This window comes from Charadrius vociferus, unplaced genomic scaffold, assembly GCF_000708025.1.
Source record: "Charadrius vociferus isolate BGI_N301 unplaced genomic scaffold, ASM70802v2 scaffold38, whole genome shotgun sequence".
NCBI classification, from domain to species: domain Eukaryota; kingdom Metazoa; phylum Chordata; class Aves; order Charadriiformes; family Charadriidae; genus Charadrius; species Charadrius vociferus.
Window position 1 is genome coordinate 1,915,882 of NW_009650176.1, and position 17,500 is coordinate 1,933,381.

At 44.2% G+C, this 17,500-nt stretch overlaps 1 protein-coding gene across 1 annotated transcript in view; it reads left to right on the forward strand.

Moving 5' to 3' along the window:
• Positions 1–1,512, forward strand: part of EBF3 (early B-cell factor 3) — a 122,258-nt gene extending 120,746 nt beyond the window's left edge. The window contains 1 exon segment of the mRNA XM_009892716.1: positions 1,481–1,512. Coding sequence (XP_009891018.1) covers positions 1,481–1,512 — 32 coding nt within the window.
• Positions 1,513–17,500: the final 15,988 nt, after the last annotated feature.

Genomic DNA, 17,500 nt, shown 5'->3' on the forward strand with positions numbered 1-17,500 from the left:
GGTGGCACTGGATGGTCTTCAAGGTCCCTTCCAACCCAAACCATTCTGTGTTTGTACAATAGCAGCACCTCAAAATGAGCTCCTGTGTCCCCCAGTTCAGGTACACCCCACGCAACCAAACCTCTCTGGGGCTGCCTGGCTTCCTGCTGCCTGAGAACTCCCAGGAGAAGTCAACCCGAGAGCGCGTGGTTGGGCAAGTCTAAACGCAGAGCTAGGTCATCTGCTGGCCTGGGCTAATGTAGTATGGAGTGCGGGAGACTTAGTGGAAATATGATAAGGAAATGAAGTGTTTTGGGTAGAAAGGGTCTCTGCCAATATATGTACTATTCTCCAGTTAAGTTTTGTAACTGTGGTCGCTGTTTAGGTTTAAAACATGCAGTATTATAAACTATGCAAAATGGTAACTTCCATTTCAAGTTTGACGTATCTGATAGGTCTTATTGGGAGGAAAAAGGAGCAGAGTTGGAAAACTTCAACCTGCTTCAGGAGCATCACTTGAGATGTGTTTTAGAGAGATACGGGCTCATACAAGTTCTTCGCATCAGCTCACCTGCAGGACCAGAGCTGCTCGGGGCTCCCGTCGCAGCCGTCGGAGCAATTCTGGTGGTGCGGACCACGCTGCTGGCTGCTGGAGGAGGTTGCGTACGTATGAAATGTGTACGTACCCAGCTCTTCCAGCCCGTAAAGCTGTAACAGCGAATCCGAAATAAATTAATATTGTTGAAATTAATGAACTGAGAAATTGAAGTTCACATCACTACACGAACAAATTTATTAATATCTGTTGTACATAAATTAATGAGAAATATCATTATGGCAAAAATTAAACAACACTAAAATTAAAGACTATCTGAATTATGTTCCTACCAAAGAGTTAACTAGGAAAAAAGCAGTAGTTGTTGGCATCTCAGTCTTTATCTGTTAGGAAAAAAAGGAGATGGCTGGTCAGGTGTAGTAATCTCATGCCTTTTTATGGCACATGGTCTCCAGAGTTGAGAGCAGGTGTAGGGTACTTGGCTTTGGTCTAAGAGAGTCCTTGACGTGCTCAGCCCCGTTGTTATCGTAACGTACAGTTATGGAAATGGAGGTTTTTCTGGGGATGGAGCGGTGGTTGGTGGGGTTCCCGCTGGGGGGATGTCCCCAGGGGATGCCCGACACGACCAGCGGTGACCGTGTTGTTCCTCAGCCGTCAGGAGCCTGGCTCCCACCTCGCTCTCAGCCCCGCGCTGGGAGAGATGCCGCGGGAGTCGGGATGCTCTGGGTGCAAAACCCCGCTCAGAGCCTCCTCTCGCAACGTGAAGCCCTTGTGGAGCGTTGGCCGTGGTCCCTCGCGCAGAGGATGCCGCGGCGCGGCGTGGAGGAGCCCAGGTCTGCGTCCGCCCGCCCCATCCCGGTGCTGAGCATCGCGGTCGCTTTGAACCAGATGTGCCTTACACAAGCGTGCTAATAACGGCTGATTTTTCTTCTCTTTTTCTTTTAGCGATGTCTGGGCTTGTAGTCCCGCCAATGTAAAGTCACTTTTGTTTACCTACCGTAGCACCAAGCTTCAGAGGATGGGCTTAGGGGACACGTTTAGTATATTAAGACATGCTGATGGAAACAGTATCTTCACACAGAATCAGCAACAAATCGAAATGCTACAAAAAAAAAAAAGACTTTGTTTAAAGATTTTATTTAAACTATTAAGAATCTACATGCAAACAACCTACTTCTTCATGAACAATTCCATTTTATTGACTGAATTTTTCTCATATTTTCACATTTCTCAGTCCTGAAGAATAAGGAAAAAGCGACGCCTATTTTGTATAAAGTTTCTGATTACGTCTTGGCTATGTCTAGTACTTGCTATGTGTTGGGAGAAACTTTGTGGATGCACCATTTTGATTATCATGAAACACTGATGAAAAATGCCTCCGAACATTTTTCTGTACTCATAACTAGATTCACAATGGTTGTGTATCTCTATAATGTGAAATATTTTTTTGTGGTGGAAAAAAGGGGGCCAAGGAGGTTATGAGCCATCAAACTGGAAAAAAAAAAAAAAAAAGGAAAAAAAATAAGGATGAATATATGATTAGAAAAACAAAAACCGGGGCGCGGGGGCGGGCGCGGGAGGGTTTATCATTGCTTAACTTCATCTTAATGAAATGGAACTTTGTAACTTATTGTAGTTAGAAATTGTAACTTTGATATTGAATTCTCTTGCCTTCAACAAGCACACTGACAGAGAAAAAAAAATTGCTACTGTCTGTTGGTAAAACAAAAAAAAAAATATACTTCCACTGCTAGAGCTTCCTGTTAAGCAAGTGTGATCTGCAACATTTTTTCAACTTTTGCTAGCACTGTATACTATTGCATTCTTAGGCTACTGTGAAGTCTATGTTTCTTGTACCAGAAAATTGTCCTTTTGACTTCTAGATCCTTCTTCCCTAATGTGTTTTGTATGTGGTTATAAAATTGTAGACTTTTGTGATTTTGCCAAAGTTGTAGCTAAATATTTATACACTTGTCTTGAATTTTTTTCAGATCCACTTAAATATTTAGAAGAGCAAATTTTATTCCTTATGAAGCCTATAAGGAATAAAATAGTCTTATTCATTGCAACACTTTCTTTCACATAAACACTTGCAGTCACTAAGGGAATTTATTTTGTAACATATCAACTATAAATATTGTATTTATCTTTGAAATTTTGTATATTGCTTTTCATCATTTGTTGTTTTGTTGTTTTGTTTTGTTTTTTTTTTTTCTTTTCTTGTATGTATTGGTTTTTGTTATGGCCTGGTATTGTGATGCTGAGAATAGCATTAAGCCAAGAACCGTTGCCTTCGTGTTTTTCTTTTAAAATAAATTAGTGTCCGTACATTTCATTTGTACTTCATAAAGTTGCTATTATTTAGACTTTCCATCTTTTTTTCTCCTTTTTTTTTATTTTTGAGGAAAAGTCAAATTCATTGTTTATTTTTATATTATTTTTAAGTTATCAGAACAAATAATTTTGAAAAAAAAGTTGTTTGTTGTATAGTCAAATCAAAATTGTGCCACATGGCTGTAATGAATACTAGTAGAATATGTGCATGTGATACAGCCACAAAAAAGATGAATCTATTTTGTGGTTGCATTTCTCTCTTTTTTTGTTTTTATTTTTTTTTTATTTTTTATTTTTATTTTTTAAAGATTGTAAAAAGTCATTTTTAGCTGCCACCCATGACTTTGCCACATAGCTGAACTGTGTTTACTGGAAAAATTCAGAGGCCTAAAGTTTAAAATAAATTCACTTCTGATGTTTTAATTAAAATGTTTGCCACATTAACTTCTCTGATGCCTTAAAAGTGAACTTCTTTGAAGAACTTTTGTGCTGTTTTATCACAGGCTTACACCACAATTGTTAATCACTACTTCATTTGGATGATTTCTGGTGTAAAAAAAAAAAAAAAAAAGAAGCACAAACCTGGTGTACAATTATATCACTCCTTTATGTGTCTATTTTCTGCTGCACTCTGCATTCTCCCGAACCCTGCACTGTTTAAAAAAGAGAAAGGTTTCACGTGAAATCAGGACCATCCATAATTTTTAAATGTTTGGGGTTTGTTTATTTAGGTTTATCGGGGTTTTTTTAATGGAACTTTTTGTAACAGACCCGTAGATGACTGTACTTTTTAAACTGGAATGACCTCCGTCACATATCGTGGCTGTCAGTGCCAAATCCATAGAGAAAAACGTGGAGTTTTTGGTTTTGGTTGGTTGTTTTTTGTTTTTTACTTTGCACTAAATATTTTGCCAACGCAGCACTGCAAACCATGTTGCAAACTGCAGCAGAATTAAAGTTTTAACCAAAAAGGAGGGATCTCTCTTTTTTTTTTTTTTTTTTTTTTTTTTTTTTCCTTTCTGGGCAAAAAAATGCACATTTTAGCAAAGCGTTTTTTAAAGGGTTTAAAAGAACGATACAGCGTATCACAGCTGATGAATGCCGCGCGCATTTGCTTTGTGATAGCGAATAAGGCTTAGCTAAGTGGGAAAGCCTGAGAAGTCACTTTGGAACTGAATTGCCTCCGTTATATTTTGTCTAAGTAAGGTTTTGCTCTAAAGAAGAGGTCACGTGTACATGTTAAGAAAGTTTGCAAGTTTCTTCATAAATGCAATCTGTTTGTGTTTTAGATTACTTAGTCAATGCACTCATTGCTTCATTGTCTCCAGACGGAAAGCTTCACTAAATGGTAGATTTTACTGTTAAAGACCCTACAATAAGATTGTTTTATCTGTACATTTTTTCATATATTTAACTGTATAAAAAAATGTTCATTTTACACAATATTTAATTAAAGTATTTCTTGTCTGTGAATTTCATTTTTAGTAATTTTATCTGGTTTGATTATTTAAAAAAAAAAGAAAAAGTGACGGAACACAAAACAAAACAAAAAATGCAGCACCGGGGGTTTCGTTTCTAAATATCGGAATTCCAAGTTACATCTTGGTTGAGAAAAAGCACAGCCCCTGAGGGGCTCGTCGGTGCCCCCGGGGTCATGAGGATGAGGAGGCTGAGGAAGGAGAGCTCTGCTCCGCAGCCCGGCAATGACTCGTCGCTCAGCCTTGGTCAAGTATTTCACCAAAAGTGTGCTCCACACACCCCTTGTTGTAAAGGGAAGGTAACAGTAGAGTAATATTTTTTATTTTTTTTTTCTATTTTAATATCGTATTGTGAAAGCCTGTAAACAGGAAAAGTTATTTTAAACATAGCACAACCCGAATTTTCCATGCAGGGCTTTGACACCGAAGGTCGGCACACTCGTCTTTTAAAAGGCTGATAAGGAAGCAAAAGCTTTTGCTAATTACAATACTGCACACCAATATTTCGTCCTCTGGACTGTAGTATGTGCGACGTACACATAAGGTACTTGGAATAGAACTATACGGAGGTGGGCACGACTCAGCCCCCCACCCCCCGGTCGGAGGGTGGTTTTGTGGGTGAGAGTTCCAACGCCGAGCCTGCAGCACGGGGCTGGGGTCCCCTCCCCGCTGCCCAGCCTGCGCCCGCGTCCCTCTGTGCCCACCGCCACCAGAAAAAAGGGGATTTGGACCGGAATAGGGGTCTGGCTCCCTGGTGAAGCAGGGAGTCCTGTTGCCTGAGTTTTATTCTGTCGTGACCGGAGGGCTGCTGACAACTCCGAGAGGGCACCGAGAAACTCCGACCTCCAAAGGAAATGTACGTACTCGTGTATGTGCGTATGCTGCCAAAGGACGCGCCGCGTGCCCGAGTCTCTCCTTCGTCACCCCGGCTTTCAGCAGTTAAGTGGCGGAGTGTGACGAGAAGGTGCAGCTCGCTGTAGTCACAATTTACAAAGCGGGAAAACCGGGATGTTTAACTGTCTCCTTTCTTCTCCAGTATTTCCATAGTTTTCGTGTTTGATGAAAACAGGTGTTAAAAATATAGAGCACTTTGGATTATTATTATTATGCGTTGAAAACGGTTCCACCGTGAGTATATATCTGTGCATCGTGTTTAAACGGCGGCATAATCAGATGCATCCCACTAAAAAATAAGATGGTTTATAGGGATGAAAGTCTGCACGATGCCTACTGGCGCTTTTCCTTTTAGGTTTATTTCAAAGGTTTGAATAATGAGCATCTAAATGGTTTGTCTAAGTTTCAATGCAAAGAAAATACAAAAGAAGACAACCCAGACATGCTACGAATGACAAGTCCTAGAGCAATCCACCACCTACGACGCATCCCTGCCTGTGAGTTGGTACCTGGCGAGAAAATATGTTGCGTCAGCCTACAGCGAGTTTAGACATAGGAAGATGATAAAAATTCCTTAATCAAAATGAAGGAACAGAGTCTCCAGAAGTATACGCCAATTATTGCAGAGCAGCTTTTTAAAGTCTTTCAAGCTTTTAAAGATTATTCAAAGCACTTGAAATAGGCTTCAATCTAATGCCTCATTTCATTGCATTAAACAGCCTAGTTAATAAAGAATCAATATATTCAAAGGGCAAGGTTATCTTTTGTCTATAAGGGGTGGTGTCATTCTGAACCTTTTATAGTTCAAATGCTGAAAAAGACCTCATGAAATCCATACTCATCAAGTGGGTCAACTAGAGCAATAAAGAGGCCCCTGAAAGAATGGCTGCACTCCTTTAAAACAACTATAAGTCTTATCTCCCCACATAGTGCTCGCCAGGCTCCGCCAGAAAATGTCAATTTCTCATCAAGACAAGAGGCCCAACGATAATTTTTTCCTAGAGAATACACACAATTAGGAGAATGCAGAAAGGCCCCATCAGTGATTTGTAGCTTATTATGTCACCAGCAAGCTGCGATCCGCCGCTAAGCAGATAATAAGGGCTGTTGATAACTAAAGTGTCAATACGCCAAAGAACGATTTTTGAATGTGAGCCCTTGTGCTTTTTTTCCCCTCTTCGTGCAGATCGCGGGGGCCGATAACGGTGCATCTGCCAACCGACACCGCCTGTTGGACCTCACAATTAATGCCGTGAATAAATGGCACAAAAGAGTTTAGATTCTTTATACTCTTTGAGACAATTCCCTGTTTTACCCTTCAAGGAGTTCTTTTATGTTCGAATAAGGTTGCTTTTAATGAAATTTAAACTCATCAGAGGAAATCAAAACCCTCAAATCAGATTACAAATTGATTTTTTTTGGTCACTTGTCATTATACAATGTACCGCCCTAAGTTTTACAGGAAAAGGAAGAGAAAGCACCCAGTATGGAGTCAGAGTTTGCAAACAATCTCTACAAAAGCATTCGAAGGAGGAATGTTCCTGAAGTCCCAGAAGTAATAAAAAGTTTTAAAAAGTCGGTGTGTGTCATTTAAAAAGTGATCATTATCTTTACTCGGATACTTCATAAAATACTAAGGTTTTAAATAAAATGAACTATACTAGAAATTTAAATTGTATAAATTAAATAATGAAACCCGTGCTGCCTCTTTTTCTCATATATAATGCTACAGTTCATTGTTATGTAGAAGAAACCAAAAATTATTTCTCAGCACTCAGATCAAAAATAACCGATGGAGGATCTGAGACCTCCTGGTCTGGTTCCCCATTTCAGCTGGTGACATTGCTAGTGCAGTTTCATGGACTGGTTTGGGTTGGAAGGGACCTTGAAGACCACCCAGTGCCACCCCCTGCCCTGGGCAGGGACACCTCCCCCCAGCCCAGGTTGCTCCAAGCCCCGTCCAACCTGGCCTTGAACACCTCCAGGGATGGGGCAGCCACAGCTTCTCGGGGCAACCTGCCCCAGGGGATCACCACCCGCACAGGCAAGAATTTCTTCTTCGTATCTAATTTAAATCTCCCCTCTTCCAGTTTAAACCATTCCCCGTCATCCCATCACTCCCCTCCCTGATCCAGAGTCCCTCCCCAGCTCTCCTGGAGCCCCTTTAGGCACTGGAAGGGGCTCTGAGGTCTCCCCTTTTTGGCCTTCTCTTCTCCAGGCTGAACCCCCCCAACTCTCCCAGCCTGTCCTCCCAGCAGAGGGGCTCCAGCCCTCCCAGCATCTCCGGGGCCTCCTCTGGCCCCGCTCCAACAGCTCCGTGTCCTTCTTGTGCTGAGGACTCCAGAGCTGGAGGCAGCACTCCAGGTGGGGTCTCCCCAGAGCGGAGCAGAGGGGCAGAATCCCCCCTCGCCCTGCTGGCCACACTTGTTTGATGCAGTTTGGCCGGTTGAAATAGGATGCTATTGACAGAGGCTACAGAGTCGTGATTATTTTGATTTCTTACACATTCAAATAAAGTAGCAGTTCCACTATAATGGTTTTGTTTCATCCTCATTGACTTTGTAATAGTACTGAAAGGGAATGTGAAAAAAAAGGGTGCAGTTAATTGGTCACAAAATGATACATTTTTGCCGCCCATGAAGTTTTTAGGGTATTTCAGTTGTTATGTGACTCTTTCTGCATTTACCTTGAGATAAATTAAACTGTTTGAGAAACAACTTCGTAACAAAAGGCAACAACTACCCTCAGAACAGACCAAGTTGGGGTGGCGAGGGCACAAAGAAATGATCTGAAAGCTACTCTGCCCCAACCAGGCAAAAATGACAGGTTGCTTACTGTGTAAAATCTAAAAAAGAAAAATCCAACTGCAAAAAAGGAAACTGAGGCTGGAATTGGTCCGGCTGATACAGCCAACAAAATTTAAAGTTGCCCTCTATCTACGATGAAACGTATGATGGGGACAGCAAGGGGAAGCTGGAGAGAAGAAAGGAGGAAAATGTGAAAAAAACTGTACAATGCAACCCAATAAAGTTGTATTTAGTGATATCTGTCTTTGCGCTGTGGAGTTCTGTTGTGGGAGCAAGTGCTCAGAGATGGCTTTGCCGCTGTGGTGCCTCGGGGCCACCGAGGTGCAGGGTGGGAGGTGCTGGGTCACCACCGAGGTCTGCAAGGGGCGTCCCCGTGTCCCGGCTCTGCTGCTGCCATCACTACCCGCCTCCCTACTGCAGCTCTAGTCCCGAGATTTGAAAAAAAAAAGAAAAAAAAAAAAAACAGAAAGAAAGATTTGCCGTGCGCTTTGCTCCACAGACACAAAAGTACTGTAATGAGTAGAAGTAATAATAAGAATAACCCAACCGTCATCTCACAAAGCTGTTTGGGCAGGCCAAGCGTAGCCAGGTGAAAAACGGGCAATAAAAGCTGAAGAAGATAGGAGCCATGCTGTAGAGTGGAAGTTCATTCCACGGTGCTTCTCCATCTTTCTGGTTTATCAATGTGCCTCATCTTAGAGCAAGCCACGAATCCAAGAAACTCTGTAGTACCCAAAGTATATCTAAAAGGACTTCCAAGAGTGCTTCCCAACTACCCCCTCACTTACTTCATCCCTTAAGGCACAGTCTGGACGAATGAGCAAAGGCCAAGCAGTGGTGGGGAGCAGCCAGGGGCTCTGATGGGCCAAGGGGTGAAGCCAGGTGGGTCCTGGCAGGTCCTCAGCTCCATGGGTGGAGGAGGACCACCGACCACAGCCTCTATACAAATCACCTGAGCCGTGTCCCTCAGCAGGTTAAAGGCAGAAGGGGTGGGCACGGGAGCAGTAGGGGCCCAAAGCAAAGTGACTTCATAGACTTAAATCACTTATTTAAACAAATAAACTCTCCGTGTGAGGAAAACACTGAGCATAAATGAATTTGGAAGGAAAGTTCCCAAAATGTACCCAGTATGTAGCATGGCCTAAAATGGGAACGGCAGTTGGGTACATCTTTGGATAAATATTAGAACAAGACCGTGAGGGCAGAGCGTGTCACAGCAAGCTGGTGCTACGCAGCTCTGAATGGGCTCAGGGCTTCTCTCTTCCCTGGAAATCAGTGCAACAGCGTCAGAGGCACTTTGTAAAATAAAGAATTCCTGGTTACCACCTCTTTTTCCCACTTTTAAGGAAGCTGAAGAGGCATTAATGCCGAAACAAAACTGAGACGGTCCATAGAGCCAGTGCCCTGCTCCTGCTGAGGAGGAGGAGGAACTCATTAGTGGAAGAGCTGTAATAAAACCTGTGTCCTCCTGTGCCAAAGATCTTGAAGACGAGTGACTGGATGGAAAAATCGTTGGTTAAATGACCTGAGGTGAGTAGGAAAGGAAGAAAGTCTGCAGAAAAGGGTAAAACAGCGTTAGCAAGTGAACTGGTACTAAGGCACAGACCCCCAAAGTTTGTTCTGCCTCAGAGGTGGAGCGTTGAGTGCTCTCCGTGAGGAGCCCACAGCCCCACGGCAGCTCCTTCGCCCCACAGCATCACTGTTCGTCCCGGCACTGCCTCGTAATACAACTCATCACTACTCAGCCATATGATACTATGAGTGGTAAGTGCTTGCAGAAGCAATAGAGTTAAGTCTTTTTTTATCAATTAAGGATGGAATAAATAGAAAAAAAAATACTATTGAACTTTTTAGAAGTTAAATCAACTCGCAAAATCTTCATAAAACACACCAATAAGAGACGGGTGTGGGTTTTCTTGCAAGGACAGAGGTCTTCAACCATTCATCAGCATCTGTGTTTCTCATGCAGTTCCGCTTTATCGTCGGGCTACAGTGCCATGTCTGTACAACCTGGGGACCAGGTATGTGTTTGGGTGCTTTTGCCACATTGTGTCCCAAATCAGGCTGAGCTGCCGCAAGGCTGCGTTGCCACCTGGATGCCACCTCGCAGCGTGGTTCTTGGTGGCTTTACGTTTCCATCGAGCGAGAAGTCAAGGCCGTTACAGTGGGTCAGCAAATCAAGCAGTGACATCTACAAGCAAGAGCTACTGTTCTCTTCTGCAAGAGAAAGGCAACAGGTCCCAGGCAGGACGGAGAGAGATGCTTTACCCTCTTTCCATGCTGTGTTTCCTTCTGCCAACCCCTACGCTGCAGTTTGCAGTGGGTGTCATGCGCGGTCAGTATGGATGGGAGACCCTTAAGAAGCTGCTGCGCAGGAGCCTTTCAGACAGTCCTACTGTTTGTCAAAACATAAAAAGAAACAATCACTGTTTTCTTTATGGGAAAAGTACTCATAAGCTTTTTCGTTTTCAGCCCTAAACCAGTATTTGCTGGCTCAAACCTGCTGAAATAACGTCGAAGACTCACCAGTTTATGGAGGTCTAAGCCAAACCCTCCTCGCCCACCTTCGTCCCCGCTCCAGAGCTGCACGTCCCCAGCCGGGGGCTCGCAGAGACCCTTCAGCAGCTCAGCCCTGAGGAGGGATCTGTCCTGAGCACAGGGAAAATACAGACCGAGAGCAGCGCTTTTGAGAGGCGAATGGTGTCCTGAAAAACCCTTTTTATGGTATTACACATGAAGATGTCCAAAATGCTTTGCTTTCCATACTTGTAAAACACCACAACCAAGAAACTGGAATGGCTCAAAAAGTAATATATGTAGTAGAGCGATTAGCTACACATTTACATTACTGATGTAAATGCAGAAATCGGCAATAAACCATTTTAAGCTTTTTTACTTTTTTTTTTCTTTCTTTCTTTTTTTTTTTTTGGTAATTAGCCTGGCAAACAGTTAACAGAAGCAAATCATCTGCTCATGCTCTCCAGGTGCTGCCCCCAAACATTATGGAAATAACCCACGGGAGCATTAGGGGACAGTTTTTTCCCCCGAGCCGTGTGATGGGGAGGGTGCTGCCCTTCGAACGGCCTCATCTGCCACCAGTCCACACAGAAGGCGATGAGCTTTCAGGCCAGTTTGCCGGCGCTGGCAAAGCAAGAGCAAGGACTCGGCTGTTTCGTGCTATAGGGATGCCACGGTTTGAGTCAAAGATAGGAAAATAAAGATTTTTTTTGTTTGTTTCTGTGCTGAAATTTTCTGTTCTTAATGGAAGTTGACATAAATAATTCTGGTTTGTGTGAACTGCCTGTACTTTGCTCTCCTGTAGTAAGTTCAAACACAAGCGACAGCAGGCGGAGCGGGTTTGGATGCTAAAATAAACAGTTCAGCAGTCACAACTGGATGTCTTCCAGGTCAAATTTACATTGTTTTCTATCATCGCTTTCAATTTTCTCCTTACCTTGGTAAAAAAAGTACCTTGTCCTACATTCTTCTGTCATCACGATCAAAAGAGAAAGCCTTTGCATTGTCAGACCCCAATGGCTATTCTGCCCCACATTTTTTATGTGAAGATTAAATATTTCTGAGTTGTAAGTCTATAATAGCCCCTAACTGGGAAAGCTGCTGCTGGTGAGGCAGGAGAAAGCCGTGGTGGTGGGCTGAGACAGGGGGATGCTGGTGGGGACCAACACCTGCAGGTATAAACCATCACACACAGGTGTCTTGTGGCCCTCTGACTTCACAGCAGATGAATACAATTGATAAAATACAGCAACTGAAAAAACGAAGTAGTTCTGGGGTACTCTTGCACTCATTAACGACCCCACCAGAGCGGTGGTGGCGATGGCAGGGGGGCACAGCTCGGCCGAGGCACATGGACCCACCACGGGCTGAGGGTGGCATTGCACCCATCAGTTGGTGAAACAATCTATTCCGTTTTTTTGACTATAGATAATAATATCTCTTTTTCATATTAATTTTATTAATGTAATTTATTAACTTGAAGTGCAGAACGTGTAGAGAAAGATGCCCCTTCCTTCGGCATCCAGCACTACTTTGGTAGGTCCACTTTGCTGATGAAATCAACGCCGTTCTCACCGCAGTGTTACTGAACTCTTATTTCCATCCCAAAAGAACTTGACAACTCATATAATAAAAAAGAAATGCAACATTCAGCATTTTCATCCGTATAAAGATATAAAACACATAATCAGATTATGAAATATAATTGCATACATAAATGTAAGTAGGTTCAATAATACTGGGTAGCTCCCTGATTGGCCAAAGGAAGTGCATATTCAGTAAAACCCTTAGATTTGAACAGTAATAGTTAAAATTTGTTGATAAGGACAATAATCTTTCCTTAGAATGAGCAGACATTCTGGGAAAAAAAAGGAAAAAAAAAGAGATAAATCATTAGCATTCAATCATAGCACATTTTCCCTCTTTTTTAGTGAAAATCACGTTTGAAAGCCATCCTGAATGGGTTTCAGATTCAATTTTCTTTACATTTTAAGGGAAACAGACTTGTAGTTTCTCAAAAAATTTTTTTCTTGTCCTCCTGGTAAAGTTTTGGGTTCCTTTTTTGTTTCCTCTTTCTTTTTTCCTCCCTTTTTTCTCTTTGCCATCCCCTTGAAGTGGGGGTTCAGGCCGGGAGCCCGGGGCAGGGGTGCTGAGCAGCCGGACGCCGGGGGAGTGATGGGGGTAGGCTGCAAATCCGAACATATTCAGAAATAAAGTTATCTTGGGAGCCTCAATCTCTTGACTTTTCCTCTCCTTCCACAGAAATCCACCCTTCTTTTTCCTCCGCTTGACCCATATCTGCCTGAATTGGGATTTAGCAATTACACTCCTTATGCTACTTATTGCGTACTCCTGCTTTCCCAGCAGACCCCTCCTGTTGCCTCTCCCTGTCGCCGGCTCCATTGTTTGATCTGGCAGGGAACGCGGAAACAATAAAATTTGGGATCAATACAGCCATTTCCAGCAGGTCCCTCTGGGGAGGAGTTGGGGCTCTCCCAAAGTTGCTGTAGGAAAAAGCGATGTTGGCCAACTTCGTCCTGCAGCCGGAGTACGTCTTTTGGTAATCTTTTCCGGTAGCAGGTGATATAAAGGAGATGCAATATTGTCCTACTTTGCCATATGTCCACATGTGGAAGCACGTGTGTGCTGCAACCAGCAGTAACCAGTAACTTACCTAATCCTGCTTTTTTTTTCTTTTTTTCTTTTTTTTTTTTTTTTTCCCTTAGCTCCACCTTCAAGCAAACTTCCAACTTTTTGGTGGCCGCGTTGCGCTAAAGCAGAGCACGGCGGCTCAGTGCTGCCGCCGGGTCGGTTTGGTTTCAGGCCGGGGCGGTGAGGCAGCAGCACTCTAAAATGACACATCCTGAAATTCTGCTTTTCAGGCTGCATTTTTTGTTTGTTTGTTTTTTTGTTTTGTTTCGCTAAAGCTAACCTGCACCTACGGCAGCCGGGCCGTTCTCCGCAGCGAGAGGCTGAGACCCTCTTCCCGGCTGATGGCAGGAGCGCCCGGAGCATCGCATCACCGAAGGGAGGGAGGTGACATCTGATGTTTTAAACAAGGCAAATCCACTCACCTCTCGCCACCCCCTGTACCCACTCCCCCCTCGGCAGCCCTCGGCTAACACACCGCAGTGGGGGGATAACCCAGCCCAGCCCCAGCTTGGATGTTTGAAATCCGCAAAGTGGGTCACGCAAAGCCTCCTCGGATACCGCTACGGCGAGGTAGAGGCACGGCAATTAGTAAAATCAAGGTGTATTTCCTACATCATGCAGCTGGGGGCATTTTGCAACTCTTTTTTTTTTTTTTTTTTCCTGGAGAAAGCTTGTTATTTAATTGCCTTTGCTGCTGCTGGATCAGATTCAAAATGAGTGGGAATATCAGGTCCTGCCAGATATATTCAATCATATTACTGCTTTTTTTCCCTGAATGGGTTCCACGTGCCAGTAAGCAGTGAAGCAGTTAAATACGGACATATGAATGCCAGCAACGCTGTGATTTCAAAGTTAACACCCCACTAAGATGAATGAGGAAAACGTACATCTCCCTCGACGTTTCTCTCTGTCCCTGCGGCGAGTTTAAGGGGGAGATAATTCATGATGGTTTGGCCAATTGCTGGAAGTAGGATATTTCCTACTCATTCTGATAAACCAAGAATAACATCTTATGCAGCTCCAAAATAAAGAAATAATAACAAAAAAGACTGCTAAAATTCAGAATTATGGGTGAGGCGAGGCCGAGCCCGGCAGCGCTGTGAGAGACCGGAGCTGGTGGGGACGGTGGCGATGGGGCACGGTGGTGCCATCACCCCAGCCCTGTCCCCACCGGAGGGGACGGGGCATTTCCAGCCACCGCATCCTCTTGTCCAAGTAAAACTGGGTGGAGAAGGGAAAAAAGATATGTCTAAATGAGTCCAATACTGATTATTAAGTTCCTAAGAGGCAATCTAATTTAGCTATATAAAATCATGAAAGGGAAAGAATTAATTGATACTAATGAGTTATATGAGATAGCATCATAATTAATTCCTAAATAGAAAGAGGACATAGGCTGGAGCGAGGGGGGGAAATCAGACTGGCCTATATATCGTAATAGATTACAGAAGGCATTTGAAATGAGAAACAAACTGCCAAAGTCAGAGTGGGACGGAGTTATGAAATCTTTGCCAATGCAAATAAAAGCCTTTCTGGCGTCGTCCCACCAATACCCGAAGCCGGGAAGCTCAGGGGCCCCCTCTCTGCGGGAAATCCCCCCGGGCCACGGCGCTCTGCGGCGGCGGGTGCAGGAGTTTACACCAGGGATGCCCTGACCCAACCTGTCCCTCAGGGAGCGCAAACACAAGGCGCTGTGGTGGTTGCTAAGGTAACTACGCCGATTTCATTTGATTTTTTTTTTTTTCCTTCCCCCCCTAAATAACATCACTGATTTACTCAGTGCATAATCCCAGGGCAACTTTGCGGGGCGTCACCTTACCGCTCCGATATTGCGGCAGCAACTCGGACAAAGAGTTTGGATGTGATACGGGGAGCAAAGCTGCTTTTTTCTACTCCGTTTTGGACCTACTTACTCCTTTGGTGCATAAATCACAGGTGTCCCCTCATACGCTGGAGGACAAAAAGCTCTGATGAATCACAGGAAGGATAAATTATATAGGGAAAGGGCATTCTTTTTTTGGAAATCCCATAAAAATCATCATCACATGTTGATTCCACTTTCACAAATAGAAATCAGAGACCTCTGCAGCCTTCCTCCTGAAAATCGACATTCCAAGTTTTGTTCAATTTTAGCTTCAGTTTTAAAACTAATTCAGTCGGCGGAAATGAAATTTGTTACGTTACTGCATGGTGAAGCCCAAAGTGTTCTCATTTATCAATGCTGGTCATTTTTTTTAGAGGGGAAACCATGGATAACTATTTGGAAATTAATACTTGTGTTCACTGAGAGCAGAAGAGTTTACTGAGAGACCCCCCTGCAGTGCTGCCTCCAGCTCGGGGGGTCCCACCAGCAGAAGGACACGGAGCTGTTGGAGTGGGGCCAGAGGAGGCCCCGGAGATGCTGGGAGGGCTGGAGCCCCTCTGCTGGGAGGACAGGCTGGGAGAGTTGGGGGGGTTCAGCCTGGAGAAGAGAAGGCGAAAAAGGGGAGACCTTATTGTGGCCTTCCAGTGCCTAAAGGGGCTCCAGGAGAGCTGAGGAGGGACTTTTTAGAAGGGTATGTAGGGATAGAACCAGGTGGAACGTTTTCAAACTGGAAGAGGGGAGATTGAGATGAGATATTGGGAAGAAATTGTTGGCTGTGCGGGTGGTGATCCCCTGGGGCAGGTTGCCCCGAGAAGCTGTGGCTGCCCCATCCCTGGAGGTGTTCAAGGCCAGGTTGGACGGGGCCCGGAGCAACCTGGGCTGGGGGGAGGTGTCCCTGCCCAGGGCAGGGGGTGGCACTGGATGGTCTTCAAGGTCCCTTCTAACCCAAACCATTCATGGTTCTAAGATGGAGAAACAGAGAAGTGTTTTGCCTAGCAGCTTCAAAACCCTTCTGCTGGGGTCCATGTGTGTCCCCTTCTGCCACCCCCTCCTCTGTAACATGCCCTCACTGTGCGCATCAGCCCAGACAATGCCGGGCTCAAAAAAAAAAAGAAAAGCCAAAAAAAAAGGGGAAAAAGGCAGGAAGGAGAAGTTCCTCTGTCGGCTGCCTCCTCCCGCTTGTGGGGTCTGGGGTGCCTCTGCTCTCCAACAGCGCCGTGTCACCAGCGAGGGGAGGGTGACATTTCCCTCTCTCGCAATTACACGGGCGCTGTTCACCGCCGGTACAAAGCACACACCCCGTGCTCTCGCAAGATTCATTGTCCTGAGGTCAGCTGGAACTTATTGTCCTTGTTGCCTTGGAACAAGACAAAACTGACATCTGTAAGATTTGCTGTTAAATAATCCAAACCAGGAGCGGGACGGAGCCGCGCAGAGCAATGGAAACCTTCGGGCGCCGCAGTAGAAAATCAGTAATTTTGATACGAGGCGCTGGTGCTCACCGGCCTGGCTATTTTTTTGCATCTTTTTGCTCTTACTTTGCTATTAATTGCATCTCCTAACATTTCACTTCATCTTTTAAATACTGTGTACACCAGAAGTTTCAAAATCAGTGCTAATCTTTGTCCAGTATAAATAAATTAAGCATTAAATGGAAATAATCTTTGGGTTTCCAACTGTCTTTCTTTGGGTTTGCCTCCTGGTTTAGTGCTGCCACCGATACTTCTTCCCCACCAAAATGCATTCGCAGTGATGGAACGTACCAACCGAGACCCAGCAGTAAAACCGTTGTTAAAAACAACACCTCAAATTTGTCGGATACCCGAGGCAGTACGTTAAAACCAATTTGAAGCAGAGAAACATTTGGGATGAAGCAAAGCGTCCGCGTTTCCCAAGCGGAGCCACCCCACCAGGCTCCCCGCCGGAGTCCTGCTCGCAGGTGGAAAAGCCGCTCGGACGCAGGCACAGAGCTCTCCCCGAATGAGCTGCTGATAAATCTAATCCTGGAGGACTGGAAATGAGGTAAAAGAAATTTTGATGAAAATTATGTACATGTACTTTGACAAGCTCATAAACACTGCAGCCATGATAAGTTTTCTTATTTTTTTTTTTTTTTTTAAGACCTGACACAACTGTATAAGCCCAAACTCTAATTTTTACAGCCCTGGGTTTGGAGATCTGTCATTGGGAGATATAATGGAAAGAATAATTGCTTGGTGGCTGCACAAACAGGAGATGTGTTGTCAGGCTGCAGTTTGGAGGCTACATCTGGCTTCGGAAATGATTGATGCTGTCTCTGTGTGTGATTTGGGAAACCATTTTTATTATTATTTTTTTTTTTTCCCCCCCGCTAATACAACCGCCACGCTGAACCTTCGCGCAGCCGCAGCAATTAAATCATTATTAATGAAAACTTTTT